This window comes from Gadus chalcogrammus, chromosome 8, assembly GCF_026213295.1.
Source record: "Gadus chalcogrammus isolate NIFS_2021 chromosome 8, NIFS_Gcha_1.0, whole genome shotgun sequence".
NCBI lineage: Eukaryota > Metazoa > Chordata > Actinopteri > Gadiformes > Gadidae > Gadus > Gadus chalcogrammus.
The window spans coordinates 3040850-3054857 of NC_079419.1; the positions used below are offsets into that span (position 1 = coordinate 3040850).

A 14008-nucleotide genomic window follows, 5' to 3' on the forward strand; every position below is an offset into this window, starting at 1 on the left:
TCCATTCACCTTAAAACAACCAGAGAGAGGAAAGAGGTTGAGATCCAACACTCGGGCCAAAATGCTGAACCTGGACGCCCTCCAAGACCCACAGCGCGGGCCGGGCCGTTTCACACAAGGTTCTGTTCTCCAGTACCGCGGTGCCAGCAGCCCGACCCAACACGCATCACTCAGTGTGACAGTCTGGCAGGCTAATCGCGCTGAAATTACCGGCACACAAGTGTACTTGGATAAATGCTCACACTCTCGCTTGCTCTCTCTCTCTCTCGCACGCACGCACGCACGCGCGCACGCACGCACGCACGCACACACACACACACTGCTATTTTTGTTGTTATTTTATCTCTTGCTTGCTATCATATCGAAGATGTTGGTAGTTTCATCTTGAACTGTATATACAGTTAATTTCCAAAATCTTTCATGATTTTATCACGATATTGAATCACTATATAATTGGAATGTAGTTAAAGCTTTTGCTATTTATAACGTAATCTTTGTAAAAGAATTTACCCAGTTCAGGAAAAGGACAGCTCTTGAGCTTCTTAAACATTGCTCAATTTGATTTGAGCCAGAAAACGAAGTTTGAGGGAATTTTTGGGGGAGCGAGTTATAGGATTCATTGATGAAGCCATTCCCAGGGGGACACTTCTTGCCAAGTGATCACAGACACAACCTTCATGCAAAGAGTTTATTTATGAATCAGACTGCAGTTTTGTACAACAGTAGCACAATCATATGACTATGGATTATGCTCATATCTGTAGGATACAAAGATAAAGGTATGTCGTAAAGGAAAACAAAACATGGATGCGTTTTTTTAGCTTTACTCTAAAAATAGCTTTTCACTTGGCATAGTTTTGAAAAGAAAAGAAACATAAACGTCTTGCCCACTGATTTACTATCGGAGTACCAAATGCAAATATACTTTATGAAAAAACATGTTTTTTCCCTCCTTTCGCTCGGCATTTCATGCAAGGAAGAAAAAAAGATGTCTGTGAGTACAAAAAGCACTTAAATCTCATATGAAAATAGAAAATATTACAAGTGTGCATAATCACTTCAATGTAGCACAGACCCTGCATTACAAAACGTCAGATGACACCATGTTCAAAGTGTACCTGACATGCCAATTAGTCTGTTAGTAGTGTGTCCATGAGTCAGTGTGGGTGTGTGTGTGTGTGTGTGTGTGTGTGTGTGTGTGTGTGTGTGTGTGTGTATGTCCATGTGTCAGTGTGTATGTGTGTGTAATGTGTGTGTGTGTGGTTGTGTGTGTGTGTGTGTGTGTGTTTACCGAAATAGCCATTTTAGTGTAGACCGGGGCAGTTTAAAATACGACACTGAGTCTTGGAGTATGAATTGAAAAGTGAGATGTAGTTTGAAATCAATTGGTGGGGGGGTGGAGGGGGTGGAGGGGGGAGGGGGGAGGGGCAGGTGGCGGTTTGACTCTCCTGGGATTGCTGACTATAGGGGGGGGGGGGGGGGGGGGGGATAATTTTGAAACTCTTTTATTTTTTTTGCCCAGCATACAAAACCTAAGCCTAATTTACAAGGTTACTTTCCATATCTAAAGTTCACAGTTTTGATTCAGTGTTCCGCTAGGTAAATAGCAAGAACCACGGACCATCACCGCTGCTACAAGACCTCTCTAGCTAGGGCCGTGGCAGAACCTAAGTTGATTGTAAGACCTAAGATTATGAAACAGTGCTTAGTACAATAGTAGTATTTGGCATTGCCTTGAGTATAATGTAATGCATACATAATAAGGCGATATGATCCTTTCAAATTTACAGTAAATATGTCACTTGAAAATACTAAGACAAAACTTGAGTTGATAAAATGCTACAGCTGCAAAAATGCTACATAACAATTAAGTGAACTTGTGGAAGGAGTTGAATTGATTGTGAAAATTGATTGTTGATTGGTTGCACTGAAATAACAATGCTGTTACAGGAAAAAAACAAAAAAGGTACATATGATCGCAGTGCTTTTCCCAATCGCAAATACGCACGCTTTAGTTTTCCCGGTAGAAACAGCATAACACATTGAAGACCTTACAGGCAAGTAGTGGCAGTGACAACATTGTGTTTTACATAACGTGAATGCACTGTGGAACGAAAGAAGAACGAAGATAAGGGAGAGAACAGAAAAAAGACAGATATAGGTACAAAGGGAGACAGACGGATAGACGGAAAGATAGATAGAAAGAAAGAAAGAAAAGAATAAAGAAAAAAGTCTGACAGAAAGATAGAAAAGGCTGAGGGGGATAAAAAGTGATATTTTCACCATTTTATTTCTAACAATGTTACTATGAACCGTTAACAAAACCATCCGTGATTCGAAGACGTACAAAGACTGCAAACAAACGAAACAAAACAACATCCCATGTCTCACCCCAGATCACAGGAAATACAACTGAAATGACAATGAGTATCACAAACAGTGACCCACATCAACCCTTATTTTAGCTTAGAAAAAAAAGATCGCTTTTAAATAGGAAAAACATGGCACAATCGTTTTAAAATGTCCATGGAACTAACCCACAAAGATGACACGCCCTATCTTCCACTAAACAACGAGGTGTGATCAAGGCACACTGTCCGGGGGCCGTCCCAACCTACAAACAACCTTCCTTTTTATTTAAAGCACTAGAAAATGTATATGCACTCTTAACATGATACTTTACAGACATATGATCACTTTCGGCTTGATACAAGTGTGGAGAAATAAAGATGCATGGCTAGATACAAAATATCTCTCAAAATATTTAAAATATATTTCCTTTTTTTTTTTATACATTATGCAAACTGATTAACAATTTGAATGATAACAAAAATAAATATTTGGTGAAATGCTGACTCTTTTGATACAGACGTATGGAACATAGATTTCTACCATGAAATAACATCCCCTCCCCATAACCAGATACCCTGACAGGATTCCCTGTAATATGACTCAAATGACAGGCTTACATTAAAATCTCCTGACAACGGTTTCAACGTCGTTCAAGGTAGCTCCACTACGCCACTTAAGCTGTTTGTACAACAATATTGCTCTGTCTCTATATCCGCATGATATTTTTTTCGTTTTCTTTTTCTTTCTTTTTTTTGACCTTCCATCTAGTCGTAGTCGTTAAGACGCCAACGTAAGACTACAACTCAACCCCTTAACAAGCCATGCCGTTATTGCTTCTGGATAGAAATGACCTGGGATTCGCAGCTCTTACGCCCCAGACTGGAACCACACCTGCAGACTTGCAGAGACGCACTCATCTGGAAACAGAAGGCAACTCTCTCTCTCTCTCTCTTTATCTTTCTCTTTCTCACTCTATCTGTCTCTCTCTCTCTTTCCTCGAAAAACCAACGTGTCATAGAAATCCGCAAACATGGATCTACTTAGTTATGCATGTTAGAGTCACTCTTCACTGAAGAGCACCATGGGTAATGGAGTTTATTAGCATGTTGCAAAGCGATGAGACAGGGCACAATGTGTCATCATTAAAAAAATGAAAAGTTGAAAAAATCATAACAGTTCTTGAGCCAGAGACAGTTACGTCCAGTCTTGAAACAGTTCTCATAACACCTCACTGAGAAGTCAAAGAAACAATAAAAAGTTAATTTTGGTGTAGATTGAATGGAAAATAACAGCTTATGCGACAGTAGCTCTTCTATGTCTACGTTGAGTAAAACATAAGCACTTACATTCATAACCCCCCCCGCCCCCGCCGGATAAAAACAAAAAACCTCCGGGGGGGGGGAAGGTAAAACAAACAGAACCTCTGCCTGTGGAGCATCAGAGTCGACCGCCGTCTCTACCGTGTTTTCGTATGCACAACAGGATTGCATAACGTCTGCCAACTGAGGAAAGCGAGGAAGGGGGAACAGGAGAGAATATAAAGATCAAGCCGCTACAAGAATACGCGCTAGTAGAAACCCTAGAAGAGGGGTGGGGGCAGGTAGGCGTGGGGGGGGGGGGGGGGCAAGAGCGAAGAGCAGGGGGGGGGGGGGGGGTCCAGGTGGGGGAGTGGGGGGTTGGGGTGGGCAGGTTGGGAAGTTGCCCCGCCCGGTTGGGGAGGGGTATGAGGGGGGGGGGGGGGGGGGGGGGCTCCTCCATTTGGCAGTGGAACAGCACTCTTAGTAGTCGCCGTGGCGCCAAGGGGTGAAGGTGTACACAATGCTCTCGTCGGACAAAGAAGGCCATTTCAGTTTTGTTTTAGTTTAGTTCTTGTGTCTGTTTGTGTTTTTCTTTTATTTTTCTTTCTTTTTTTTTTTTCGTTTAAGTCGGCGATGAAGATGAAGGCCATCTAGTAGGCAGCCAGGTCACAGTGTTGGAGCTTTAAAAAACGTCAGATGGTGGCGGCGTACGCAAGCTTTCTACTGTCCTCCCACTTGTCCTGTGTCTGCTGGCTCTGTGGCATAAAGACAAGACAAAGAGAACAGTGAGAGAGAGGTTCACAGGCAGCAGCTTCCACACTCACGTCGCACTGCTGGGGTAACAATCAGAGGATGGAACCAGGGCTGCCACCACTGGTCCATTAATCCAACGACAGAAAATAAACCGAATAGCATTTTGTAAATCGATTGATCATTTCAGTCATTTATGATAGAAATAACAAACATTTGCTGCTAGTTGTTGCAGGTTAAATCCAATACTAGGTTCATGGATCATTATAAAATAAATAGTTGTGTTTTTCTTGGCTGTTTGTCAGATAAATCAAGGCATAACTTTGTATTCTGGTAGCTTTCAATGGCATTTGCTATTATTTATGAAGAAAATGAATAAATCGACTATTAGGGAGCATAATATTGTTTGATTAATCGACTATGAAAAAAAACCAACCCATTCCAGATTCAGACCATGATGGTACGTTCCCAGTCATTTGAGTTGACCTTGGAACATCCCAATCCTAAAACATGAAATAAAGCTCTCATTGTCATGAGTGCAATGTCACCATCTTGTGGCTGCCATGCGTTTCCGTCTATGTAGTCGTTTTAACGTATGGTGTACACCTCCGTAGACGGCAGCAGTGTGACTGTACTGTCTTTGATATGCAGTGCTTGTCACTAGCGTGTTTGTGTGTTTCGCAGACATATGTTGATAGGGCACCGATGCCCACGCAGAGAGGATGAGCGATCTTCGGGACACCTTGATTACACCAAACACCACTGGTCCAATATGTTGAAGCATTAAAAAGAAATCCGAAGAGGCTATTTCAATGTCATTCATTATCCCATCTGGAGACGAGATGTAGGAGATGAGATATGTGTCACTCCACAACATTTTCAAGCTATCGTTGCCAATTTTGAAGACTTGGGGTTTCAACACCTTTTACAGAGTGGCTTTTATGTTTAAAATGGAAATATCGAATTTAATGCACGAATATATGATTCGTCCACTTTTAGGGGGGTATAATTTTTTAATGCACCTATTGTAAGCCGGTGTAGACGAAAGCATCTGTTAAATAAATGTAATGTAATGTAATTGGACTTTTATGAAAATGATTTACATATTGAATAATTATTAATTGAATAAAGTTGCATCTAGGTCATTAAGTGTGGCACTATCCATACTATAACCATTATTTAGCATTTAGTATCCCCATTTTTTAATTGTAACCTACATTTATTAAACCTTACTACTTTCGGTTTTGCTCTAATTAATATTCAACACAATTACTATTCAAAAGCTAAAACACATGCACACGCACACATGCAGACACACGCGCACTCGTGCACACACTTCCTTTTCATAACCTTCTTTGCAATTAAATGGAGCCTTCGAATTATTCAAGTAACAACTGTTAGTGGGCACCATAGCTCCTCTATACCGTCACATGATTCCATCACCTCGGTAGGGATGCAAAGAGATGCAAATTGGATTGCCCCATGCCTCACCAAGGTCTTAAATTGGGAAGTTTATGAGTCTGGTTGGGTTTAGGCTGCTGCTATTGGCCTTTATTTTTCAACTGAACGGTTAGTCATTCTAGCTAGTTAGCTTCAGTAGTCACAGGTTAACACCAGTTGAATTTCAGCCTCCCAGTGTGCTATTTGTATTAATTGTCAAAATAAGGTTTCTCACCCTTAGCGTTTAAATGCATCTCAAATGTTTAATCTACAATTGCTATAAAATTAAGTTGTGCGTACTTCCAAGACCGGATTTGAGACATCAGATATCCACTCACAAAAAATAAGTACTGAAAGTGGTGTGATTATATTTGTCGTGGCACTCATGTCATCATACCTAGTATGTTGCCATGGAAACCTTTTACTTGTACAAGGCTGCCGTAGTGTTCTTTTTTTCCATATTGCTGACATCACCGATGAAAAAAAGAGGTTTCTCACAGTAGAGAATGGGTTTCTGACTTCCTGCCTAACGCATTAAAATCATCTATCTCCAGTTTCTCCAGTTTCTTCAGACAGGAGAAAACCTTGGTGCACATTCTTTATCCTCGGACGCAACATCAAAACAGAGAATATATAGAGAATACACAGAATGACGCTGGGCTTCGTATTTGAACTTTAGGGCCCAACTTAATTCCATATGAGGGTAGCCAGCCAGCCGATGTTAGCCAAAATGGACATTAGCCAAATTGTTTGACTTTAATAGGTGCTACCGCAACAATGCGGATGTGCCAGAAGTTATCAGCATGTGAAATCTGATCAAAAGCGAAAATTAGAGATGCATATAATGCAGTTATTAAGATAGATTGCAATAATAATCCAACACATATCTGGATAGTTAATCAATAACTTGCAAACTGTCACTAGAAATGGCACCGATAAGTAGTTAACAAACGTAAGTATATCAAAAGAAGGTACGACATTTCCTTCTTTTATCAACAGTTTGCACCACCCCTTTCATAAAGATATGCACGTTAACACATTTTTACAGTCTTTACCGCCCAAGTCGGCGTTTCAAGGGAAGTGAAGTATTCATTCATACGCTGCCCTTCATCATTTCAGCACAACACAATTATCAAGTAAAGTTAAGAGTACCTGAAAGACGGGACGCCTCCTCGCCCCGCGGCGCCGTCTCTCCAGGGGCCTGCCAAGAACCGGTGACGTCTTGCTCATCCTCTTTGTCTCTCTGGGAGGCCGGCGGTGCTTCCCCTGGCTTGGCCTCCTCGCTCTCTCCCTCCGCCTCCGCCTCCCCAGAGTCGTTGCTGTGAATGCTGAGCCGTCTCATGCGGTAGACAGTATCCACCTCCCTCAACCGCGCCGGCCTTTCAAAGGGTGGCCGCCCTGGAGGAGCAGCCATCTTGTCCTGCAGTGCTTCCACCACCACGTGGCTGGGAGCCGCCCCCCGTCCCCTCCTCTCCCCCCCTTCCAAGCTTAAAGACAGCCTGCGGTCTGGGTTCGGGAGAACCGAGAGTGGCAGTCGGTCCGGTGGGAACTCTGGTAACCCTGGGTGGTCTCGCCCCAGCTGGGGCCGTAGAACGACTCTACTTTCTGGGAGGGCCAATGGCTTCTTCTCTAGGTCCGGCCTGTTTTGAGGCGTGGCAGAGTCCGGCCCCTCGCACGCGTCTTTTACCGAGGCTTTCTTTTTGACGACAACACTCTCAATGCTCTTTCCTGCCGTGGCGTCTCTCTCTGCCGACTCTTTTTCAGTGCTCACTGGCTTCGCCGTGACTCGGGACTCTGCTGGTAAATCAACCGCCGTGATGAAGAAAGAAGCCACAGGCGCCGTGTCTTCATTCTCCGGGCTGTTCTCTGCGGTCTTTATCTCACTGCATTTACTTAAATCCTCTGTCGAAGCATCGTCTGCATTCCCGGCTGCCCCCACCTTTTCATCAGTCGTTCCATGCTGCTCACTCTTTTCAAGGGTCAGGTTAGACTCCAAAGGACTCACTCCCGGCTCCTCGGTTGGACTCAATGCAGAAAACTGCGGTGGGCTGCCATTTTGATTGCCAGAGCTGTCTGAGCTGTTCTCCTCGTGAAGAGGAGGCAGTGGGCCCTGTCTCATCCGATTCTCAAGCTCTCTTTTACAAATGGGGCAGTCCTCTTCCGATTCCACATTGAGGTCTCGCAAATGCTCACCGTCGTTTGGCTTGGAACCGCCCGCCGTGTTCATATCAGAGTCTCTAGACTGCCGCAGGGTCTGGCATATGTCCTCGTAATCGGGGGGACTGGTAAGCGTGGACGCGTCCTGCATGGGCTGCCTGTCAGCCCAGGGAACCTCCGCGGCGACGTTGGAGGACGGCAGTATGAAGTCACATATTGGCGTAAGAACTGGCTCATCCGACAGGTCCAGTTTGACCGTCCTGCCGTCGATACTGCTACTCCTGCGTGAAAGATGTGGAATGACCCTGTATTCTCTGAAGCCTGTCTCCCGCGGTGGGACGGGAAGCTCCTCCCTAAGCTGCTTGCTGAAAGTTACCGATTTTGTCGCAGGTCTGGAAAAGGCGCTCTTCATCTCCCTGTACTCCGGGTCAACGGACCAGCTGACTGCACTGCGCCTAAGGCTGCTGGGCTTGTTGAGCGGCTCAGACGACAGCCGTATCTTGATGCGCTCAGGAATCTGCACAGAACCATTTGGGGCTTTATTGCTGGCAGTACCAAGCTCCAAGATGTCTTTGTAGGCCTCGTTGAGATCCTCTATGCATTTGTCAACACTGGGCGGTTTGCTGCCCTGCTGCGGTTGATCCTGAAGCTCTTTGTTGACCGTCTCTTGATCTTTGACCGAATCCCATGGTCGCTGACTGATTGGTTTCAGCAGGAACTGTCCAAACACTTCCTGCCCACCACAGGCTGCTGGTTGGGCCTCCTCCACGTTTCCTGAGGGTGTTTGCGACTGACCTGTGCTCTGGTTCAGCTGGCTGGAGAAAGAAGAGAAGGAAGAAGTCAGGGAGAAGGCGCTGTTGCTGGACAATTTCAAACTCTTCACCCCCGTTATGGGGAAGGTGAAGGTGTTCATCACACCGCCGCCGTCAGGGGGAACGTCCATGTCTTGGGGAACAGGATCTTGTTGTGCTTCCTTGTTTTCTGACTCTGGAGCCTCTGGTTTTCGGGCCTCTGGGATGGTTTGTGTCTCCTGGTCTCGATACTGGTTTGCAGGCCAGGTTCCTGACAGTTTTAGCTCCTTGTAATGATTGATCTTAGGGGGTCTACAAGGTATTCTTTTCACCATTTTGCTGCTGGCTCTGCTGCTCGTTTTGCTGCTTGCTATGCTACCGGTTAGTGCTTGCAGCTCCGCTTCAGCAGAAGATGTGCTTTGGAGACTTTGGTTTGTTAAGTGTCCCGTCTTGTTTTCGCTAGGACTGTCCACCGGGCCTGGTGATTTCTCATCGTTGTTGTTCTGGTCACGTGACATCCCCACATGCTGTGGGGTGACGGGAACAGACACCAAACAAAAAATCGTCTCACTAAGCTTCTTTTTTAGGTTCTTGGACTTGTCTTTCTCTGGGAGTTCCGGCGGTTCAGGCTTTTTGACTTCGGTCACAGTTTCGGACGTACCCTGTTCTGGAGGCTTGCATGGGGGTGGTGGTGGTTTACCCAGAATAGAAGAAGGAAAGAACTGACTTCGGCTCAGCTCAGAGGCTACACTGTCACTTCCCTTGTTTAGTCCCCTGCTTGGCCACCGACTACTGCTGTCGTTGTCATTGAGAGACTTGGGGTTGTCGGAGTTCTGAGCTAGCCCCCGTGATGAGGGGAAGGCACTATCATGTGTAGATTGTCCTAAAACCTTAGCACAGGGAACCTCTTTGTTGATGTTCCGGAGCTTGTCCGTGTCAGTGAGAGAAGTAACACCGGACCCTCCTGAGATTTGTCTCACCTTTGGGTCGATAATGGGCAAGGAGCGGCTATGAATCGGATGTTCTTCATATACGGAGCGCACCGGCTTTCGGTAGGACATGCCTCGCTCCCCGTAGTGTTCCAGCCAAGATCCTGCCTGTCTAGAAAACCAGCGACCAGCGTCGGAGCCGGGCATCTGCAGAGACTCTGCCCTCCATCTTAGGTTTGCCATCTCGTTGCGGTTGAGTGGCACTGCTCTTTGGGGCGGGGCTCGTCTATAAGAGGGGGGTGGGATGTAGCCGGGGGGCTCTATACCGAAGATGGCCGAGTGTTGTGCGAAATAGTCCTGTCTCTGCAGCTCGCCGCCTCTCGGGTAGTACACGAGCCTGTCCTTTTGTTTGGCGCCCTGGTCGATGGCGAGCATCTCCGCGCTGCCCCTCGTTTGCTGGTGAATCTCATACGACGGCGGCTTCAAAGGCCTGCTGAACCTGGGCTTCGGCAAAAGTGCGACGTGGCTGCTCGGCCAGGCGTTCCGGCCCCAGCGGTCCCTGCTCACAGCACCGCTGTAGACGTAGCGACTATAAGGCCCGGTGAAAACAGTGCTGCTCATTCTCTGTCTGTCGGGTAGGCTGGGCCTCGACGGGACCAGCTCTCTGCACTCCATGCCTACGGGGGACAAGACCCTTGGGAGGGACTGGGACTTGGCCTTAGTTCTGGGGTGGAAGGACCCCTCAATAGTCCTCAGCCGGTACTGCTCCAGCGCCCACCTGTCCCCCTCTGCGTCCGACAGCTGCCTCCCGAGGCCCACGGCCGGCTTCCACTCCTCCGTGCCCAGGCTCTGGCACTTCCTCTCCCCGGTCACCCTCAGCTGACCGGGGGCGGCGTCCAGGTCCCGCAGCCAGGAGATGTCCTCCCACAGCTGCTGCGCGTGCCGCTCCGCCCGGTGCTCCTCGGCTGCCATCAGGGTCTGCGGCCGCCAGGCGCCGGCCGACGCCCGCAGCTCCCGGCCGTCGGCGTAGTCCAGGAGCACGCTGAAGTCCTGGCCTCGCCGCCGCCAGTAGGAGACGTCCCTCTCCTCGTGGCTCGTGGGCTCGGAGTACGTCAGGCTGGGAACGTCGTAGAACCTGGGAAGGACGGACGGAGGTGTGAGTCCAGGGGTTAAAGTCGAGTACGTTGTCCTGTGAGAGCTTTCGACGTATGCCGACATTAAACCAAAACAATAACTAATATGAAAATATTATATCATACATTTAACAATTATCCGCCGAAGGCGAAGTGAATAGTGGGTAGTGGAGCCTGAGGTGAATAGTTTATACTACACGTGAACACTCCAAGAATAACAAGATATCACTTTTTGCCGGGATTTATTGGCCTTTATTGGCCTGACGAGAAGGATATTTTTAGATGCAAACAATATTCTGAGTTTGAGATCTCAATCATGGGATGTTGCCCAATATCCCGAGATAGCGAACCAATCAGATTGCGCCACTTTAGGAGGCTCACGTGTAGCATATACTAAAACGAAATATGCCCAACATATGTAACTGCCAGATTGGCGGCATTTGCAATAAAATAAGGGTAATTTTGATGAGATGAAAGCACTCACTTTGGATATTATATTAATCTATATGTATATTTTAAAGTATTTTTGGTCCAATCAAGATTCTTTGTTTCTATGGGAATATTTTAAACAATAGAAATGTGCAGTATGTCTATACTACACAAAATGTAGGAGTTTGTGGTTATTTCAAATTGCCAATGGTGTTGTGTCACATTATGGTAAGACATAATCATCTTCTAAGTATCATTGCCTTCCAATCCATAAACACATTTATTATTTTGAATATATTGACTATCTGCTAGCCTCCTTAACCAATCACTAATGTCAAACAAAACATCTGACTCTAAACTAAAAAGAGATTAAACAACCAGAATAAAGCCTACTCACAATTGATTTCAATTATAGATCACTCTGTTTTTGATTCAACAAAACGTCCTTTTTTACGTTAGTTTCGAAAATGTAAAAATGTGTAATGTTCCTAAATGTCCGTGTACATGCAGCCTGGGGAGACGTACGTCTTTCCATTACAACCTAACAAGAGACTAATGCGCTTAGGTCAGCATCGCTGCCTTGAATACATTCTGCAACTCCTGCAATATGATCTGCATATTTAATTGACTATTAAAGTCCTGGCCTGGAGCCAACTCTCTTTTCGATATCGACTTGTTTATTATGGGCATCAAGGAACTAAACAGGCACCTGCCTTACTACTTAACACTACATTTCATGATCCGGTAGTACGTTTGATCCCTTGAATCTTTGACTCCGAAACGTCACATTTTCTTGGGTATAACGCATATACCTTCATCTTGTAAAAAGGACTAGGGAAAAAAACCTGGCCCCCAAATGTCATCATCAGTCACACGTCAGCTGTGTCCTGGATCTCCCTGATGACTGCCATGGATGGGGGGGGGGGGGGGGGGGGGGTGAGATACGCCCTCAATATTAGCGTACGTTGCTCAGTTGCTACCCAAAATATAAAATTGTAACCAATACTAATTTTTAATAAAAAAAAGAATAATACCGGAATAAATTCTAAAGAAAAGCAAGATTATTACGATCATGATTTTTCAAAATCATTGTCTTTTTTTGGGGAGAGACAAACAGACGAAAAAACAAAAAAAAGAGGAGAAAAAAAACATCCAATTCCACAGCCCCGTTTTGTGTGTGTGTCGCTGACGGAGGGAGTCTGAGTCCTTCGCCTCAGGCAGTAGCGGCAGCGCAGCGCAGCGGATGGCTCGCCGTCATCTTCCGGCAGCATATGCTAGCGCGCTCTATACTGTATCTCTATACGCGCCGGGTGGGGGGGGGGGGGGTGGGGGGGGGTGCCGCTGAGCACACTTGCCCAGCAACATGCTTACATCACAGAGCACGTGCTGCGCGGGCCGCGGTGTGCCAGTGTTTACAGTGGAGAGTGATTACGCTGCGCCTGTCTTCAGGCATGCTCCTCCAACCAGCTCGCTGGTGCTATACTGTGGGGTGGTGGGGGGGTGGGGGGGGGGGGGGGGGGATACAGCCCCTGCACCTGCACCTTAGGAGGCCCCGGGAGGGATGCGAACAATCAGGGGAGAGGCGTGAAAGGCAGCTCTCTCTCTCTCCCCCCCTCCCAAAAAAAAGGTGTGTTTTTTTTCTCTAAATCCCAGCATGGAGAGAAATGCAGTGGTGCTGCTGCTAGTGCTGCTGCTGCTGCTGCCACGCTGTTCTGCAGCTCAGGGAGGAGGAGGAGGAGGAGGAAGAGGAGAAGAGAGAGATAGAGAGAGACACGGAGACAGAGAGAGGGCGCCGGAGAGAGAGAGCGGGAGAGAGAGAGAAGGGGCTGCGCAGTGCAGACTCAGATATGTGTGCAACACCAAAGGGCCCCAGCAAGGTGGGGAGAAGGGGAAGGTAAGGGGTAGGGCAGGTGTGTGTGTGTGTGTGTGTGTGTGTGTGTGTGTGTGTGTGTGTGTGTGTGTGTGTGTGTGTGTGTGTGTGTGTGTGTGTGTGTGTGTGTGTGCGCAAGTCAGTGTATGAGTGTGAGTAGTATGCGTTGTGTGCGTGTGTGTGTGTGTGTGTGTGTGTGTGTGTGTGTGTGTGCGCGCTTGTGAGACTGGGTGTGGTGTGGATGGATAGTGTGGGAGGGGTCATTCGAACGTGTGAGTAGTATGCAGAGGGGAGCAGAAGGAGGAAACGGGGGGGGGGGGGGGGGGGGGGGGGGGGTGGGGGGGGAGACGGTCGAACTCACCCGCTGTCCGTGGCCAGGGAGTCCCCCAGGGGGTTCTGCAGCTCCCCCAGGATGTACATGGAGGCCTCCTTCCTCCGCAGGGCCGCCCGGTCCACCATCTCCCCGTCCAGAGTCCCCGGCAGGCCAGCGCCGGGGTACGCCTTCACCAGCGCCTGCCGGCCGCCGCCACCGCCGCCGCCGCCGCCGCCCCCGCCGCCGTACATGCCGCTGTACGGCCCCGCCCCCATCCCCATGCCCATCCCCATCCCCATGCCCACGCCCACGCCCATGGCCAGCCCCCGGTCCATCTCGTAGCTGCTCAGGGTGCCGTCCCGGCGGCCCGCGCCGAGCGGCGGCCGGCCGTTGTCCACCATCAGCTCCCGCTGGTAGTCGCCGGAGGACGGGTGCCGGTCGTACAGGGCGGAGGCGGAGGCGGAGCCGGCGGCGCCGGCGACGAGGGGGGGCGCCGGGGGAGGGGGCGCGGGCGCGGTGGTCCTGGGCAGTTTGTATCCATGCGAG

At 47.9% G+C, this 14008-nt stretch overlaps 1 protein-coding gene across 1 annotated transcript in view; it reads right to left on the reverse strand.

Annotated features, from left to right (window-relative positions):
• Nucleotides 1-4342: 4342 nt before the first annotated feature.
• The window catches only part of LOC130387167 (junctional cadherin 5-associated protein), a 9692-nt gene continuing 26 nt past the window's right edge, over nucleotides 4343-14008 (reverse strand). Inside the window, exons 1-4 of the mRNA XM_056596163.1 lie at nucleotides 13511-14008; nucleotides 6993-10852; nucleotides 4887-4903; nucleotides 4343-4405 (exon numbers count right to left, since the gene is read on the reverse strand). The exon at nucleotides 13511-14008 is cut by the window's right edge and continues 26 nt beyond it. Coding sequence (XP_056452138.1) covers nucleotides 4343-4405; nucleotides 4887-4903; nucleotides 6993-10852; nucleotides 13511-14008 — 4438 coding nt within the window. The remainder of the gene's footprint in view (nucleotides 4406-4886; nucleotides 4904-6992; nucleotides 10853-13510) is intronic.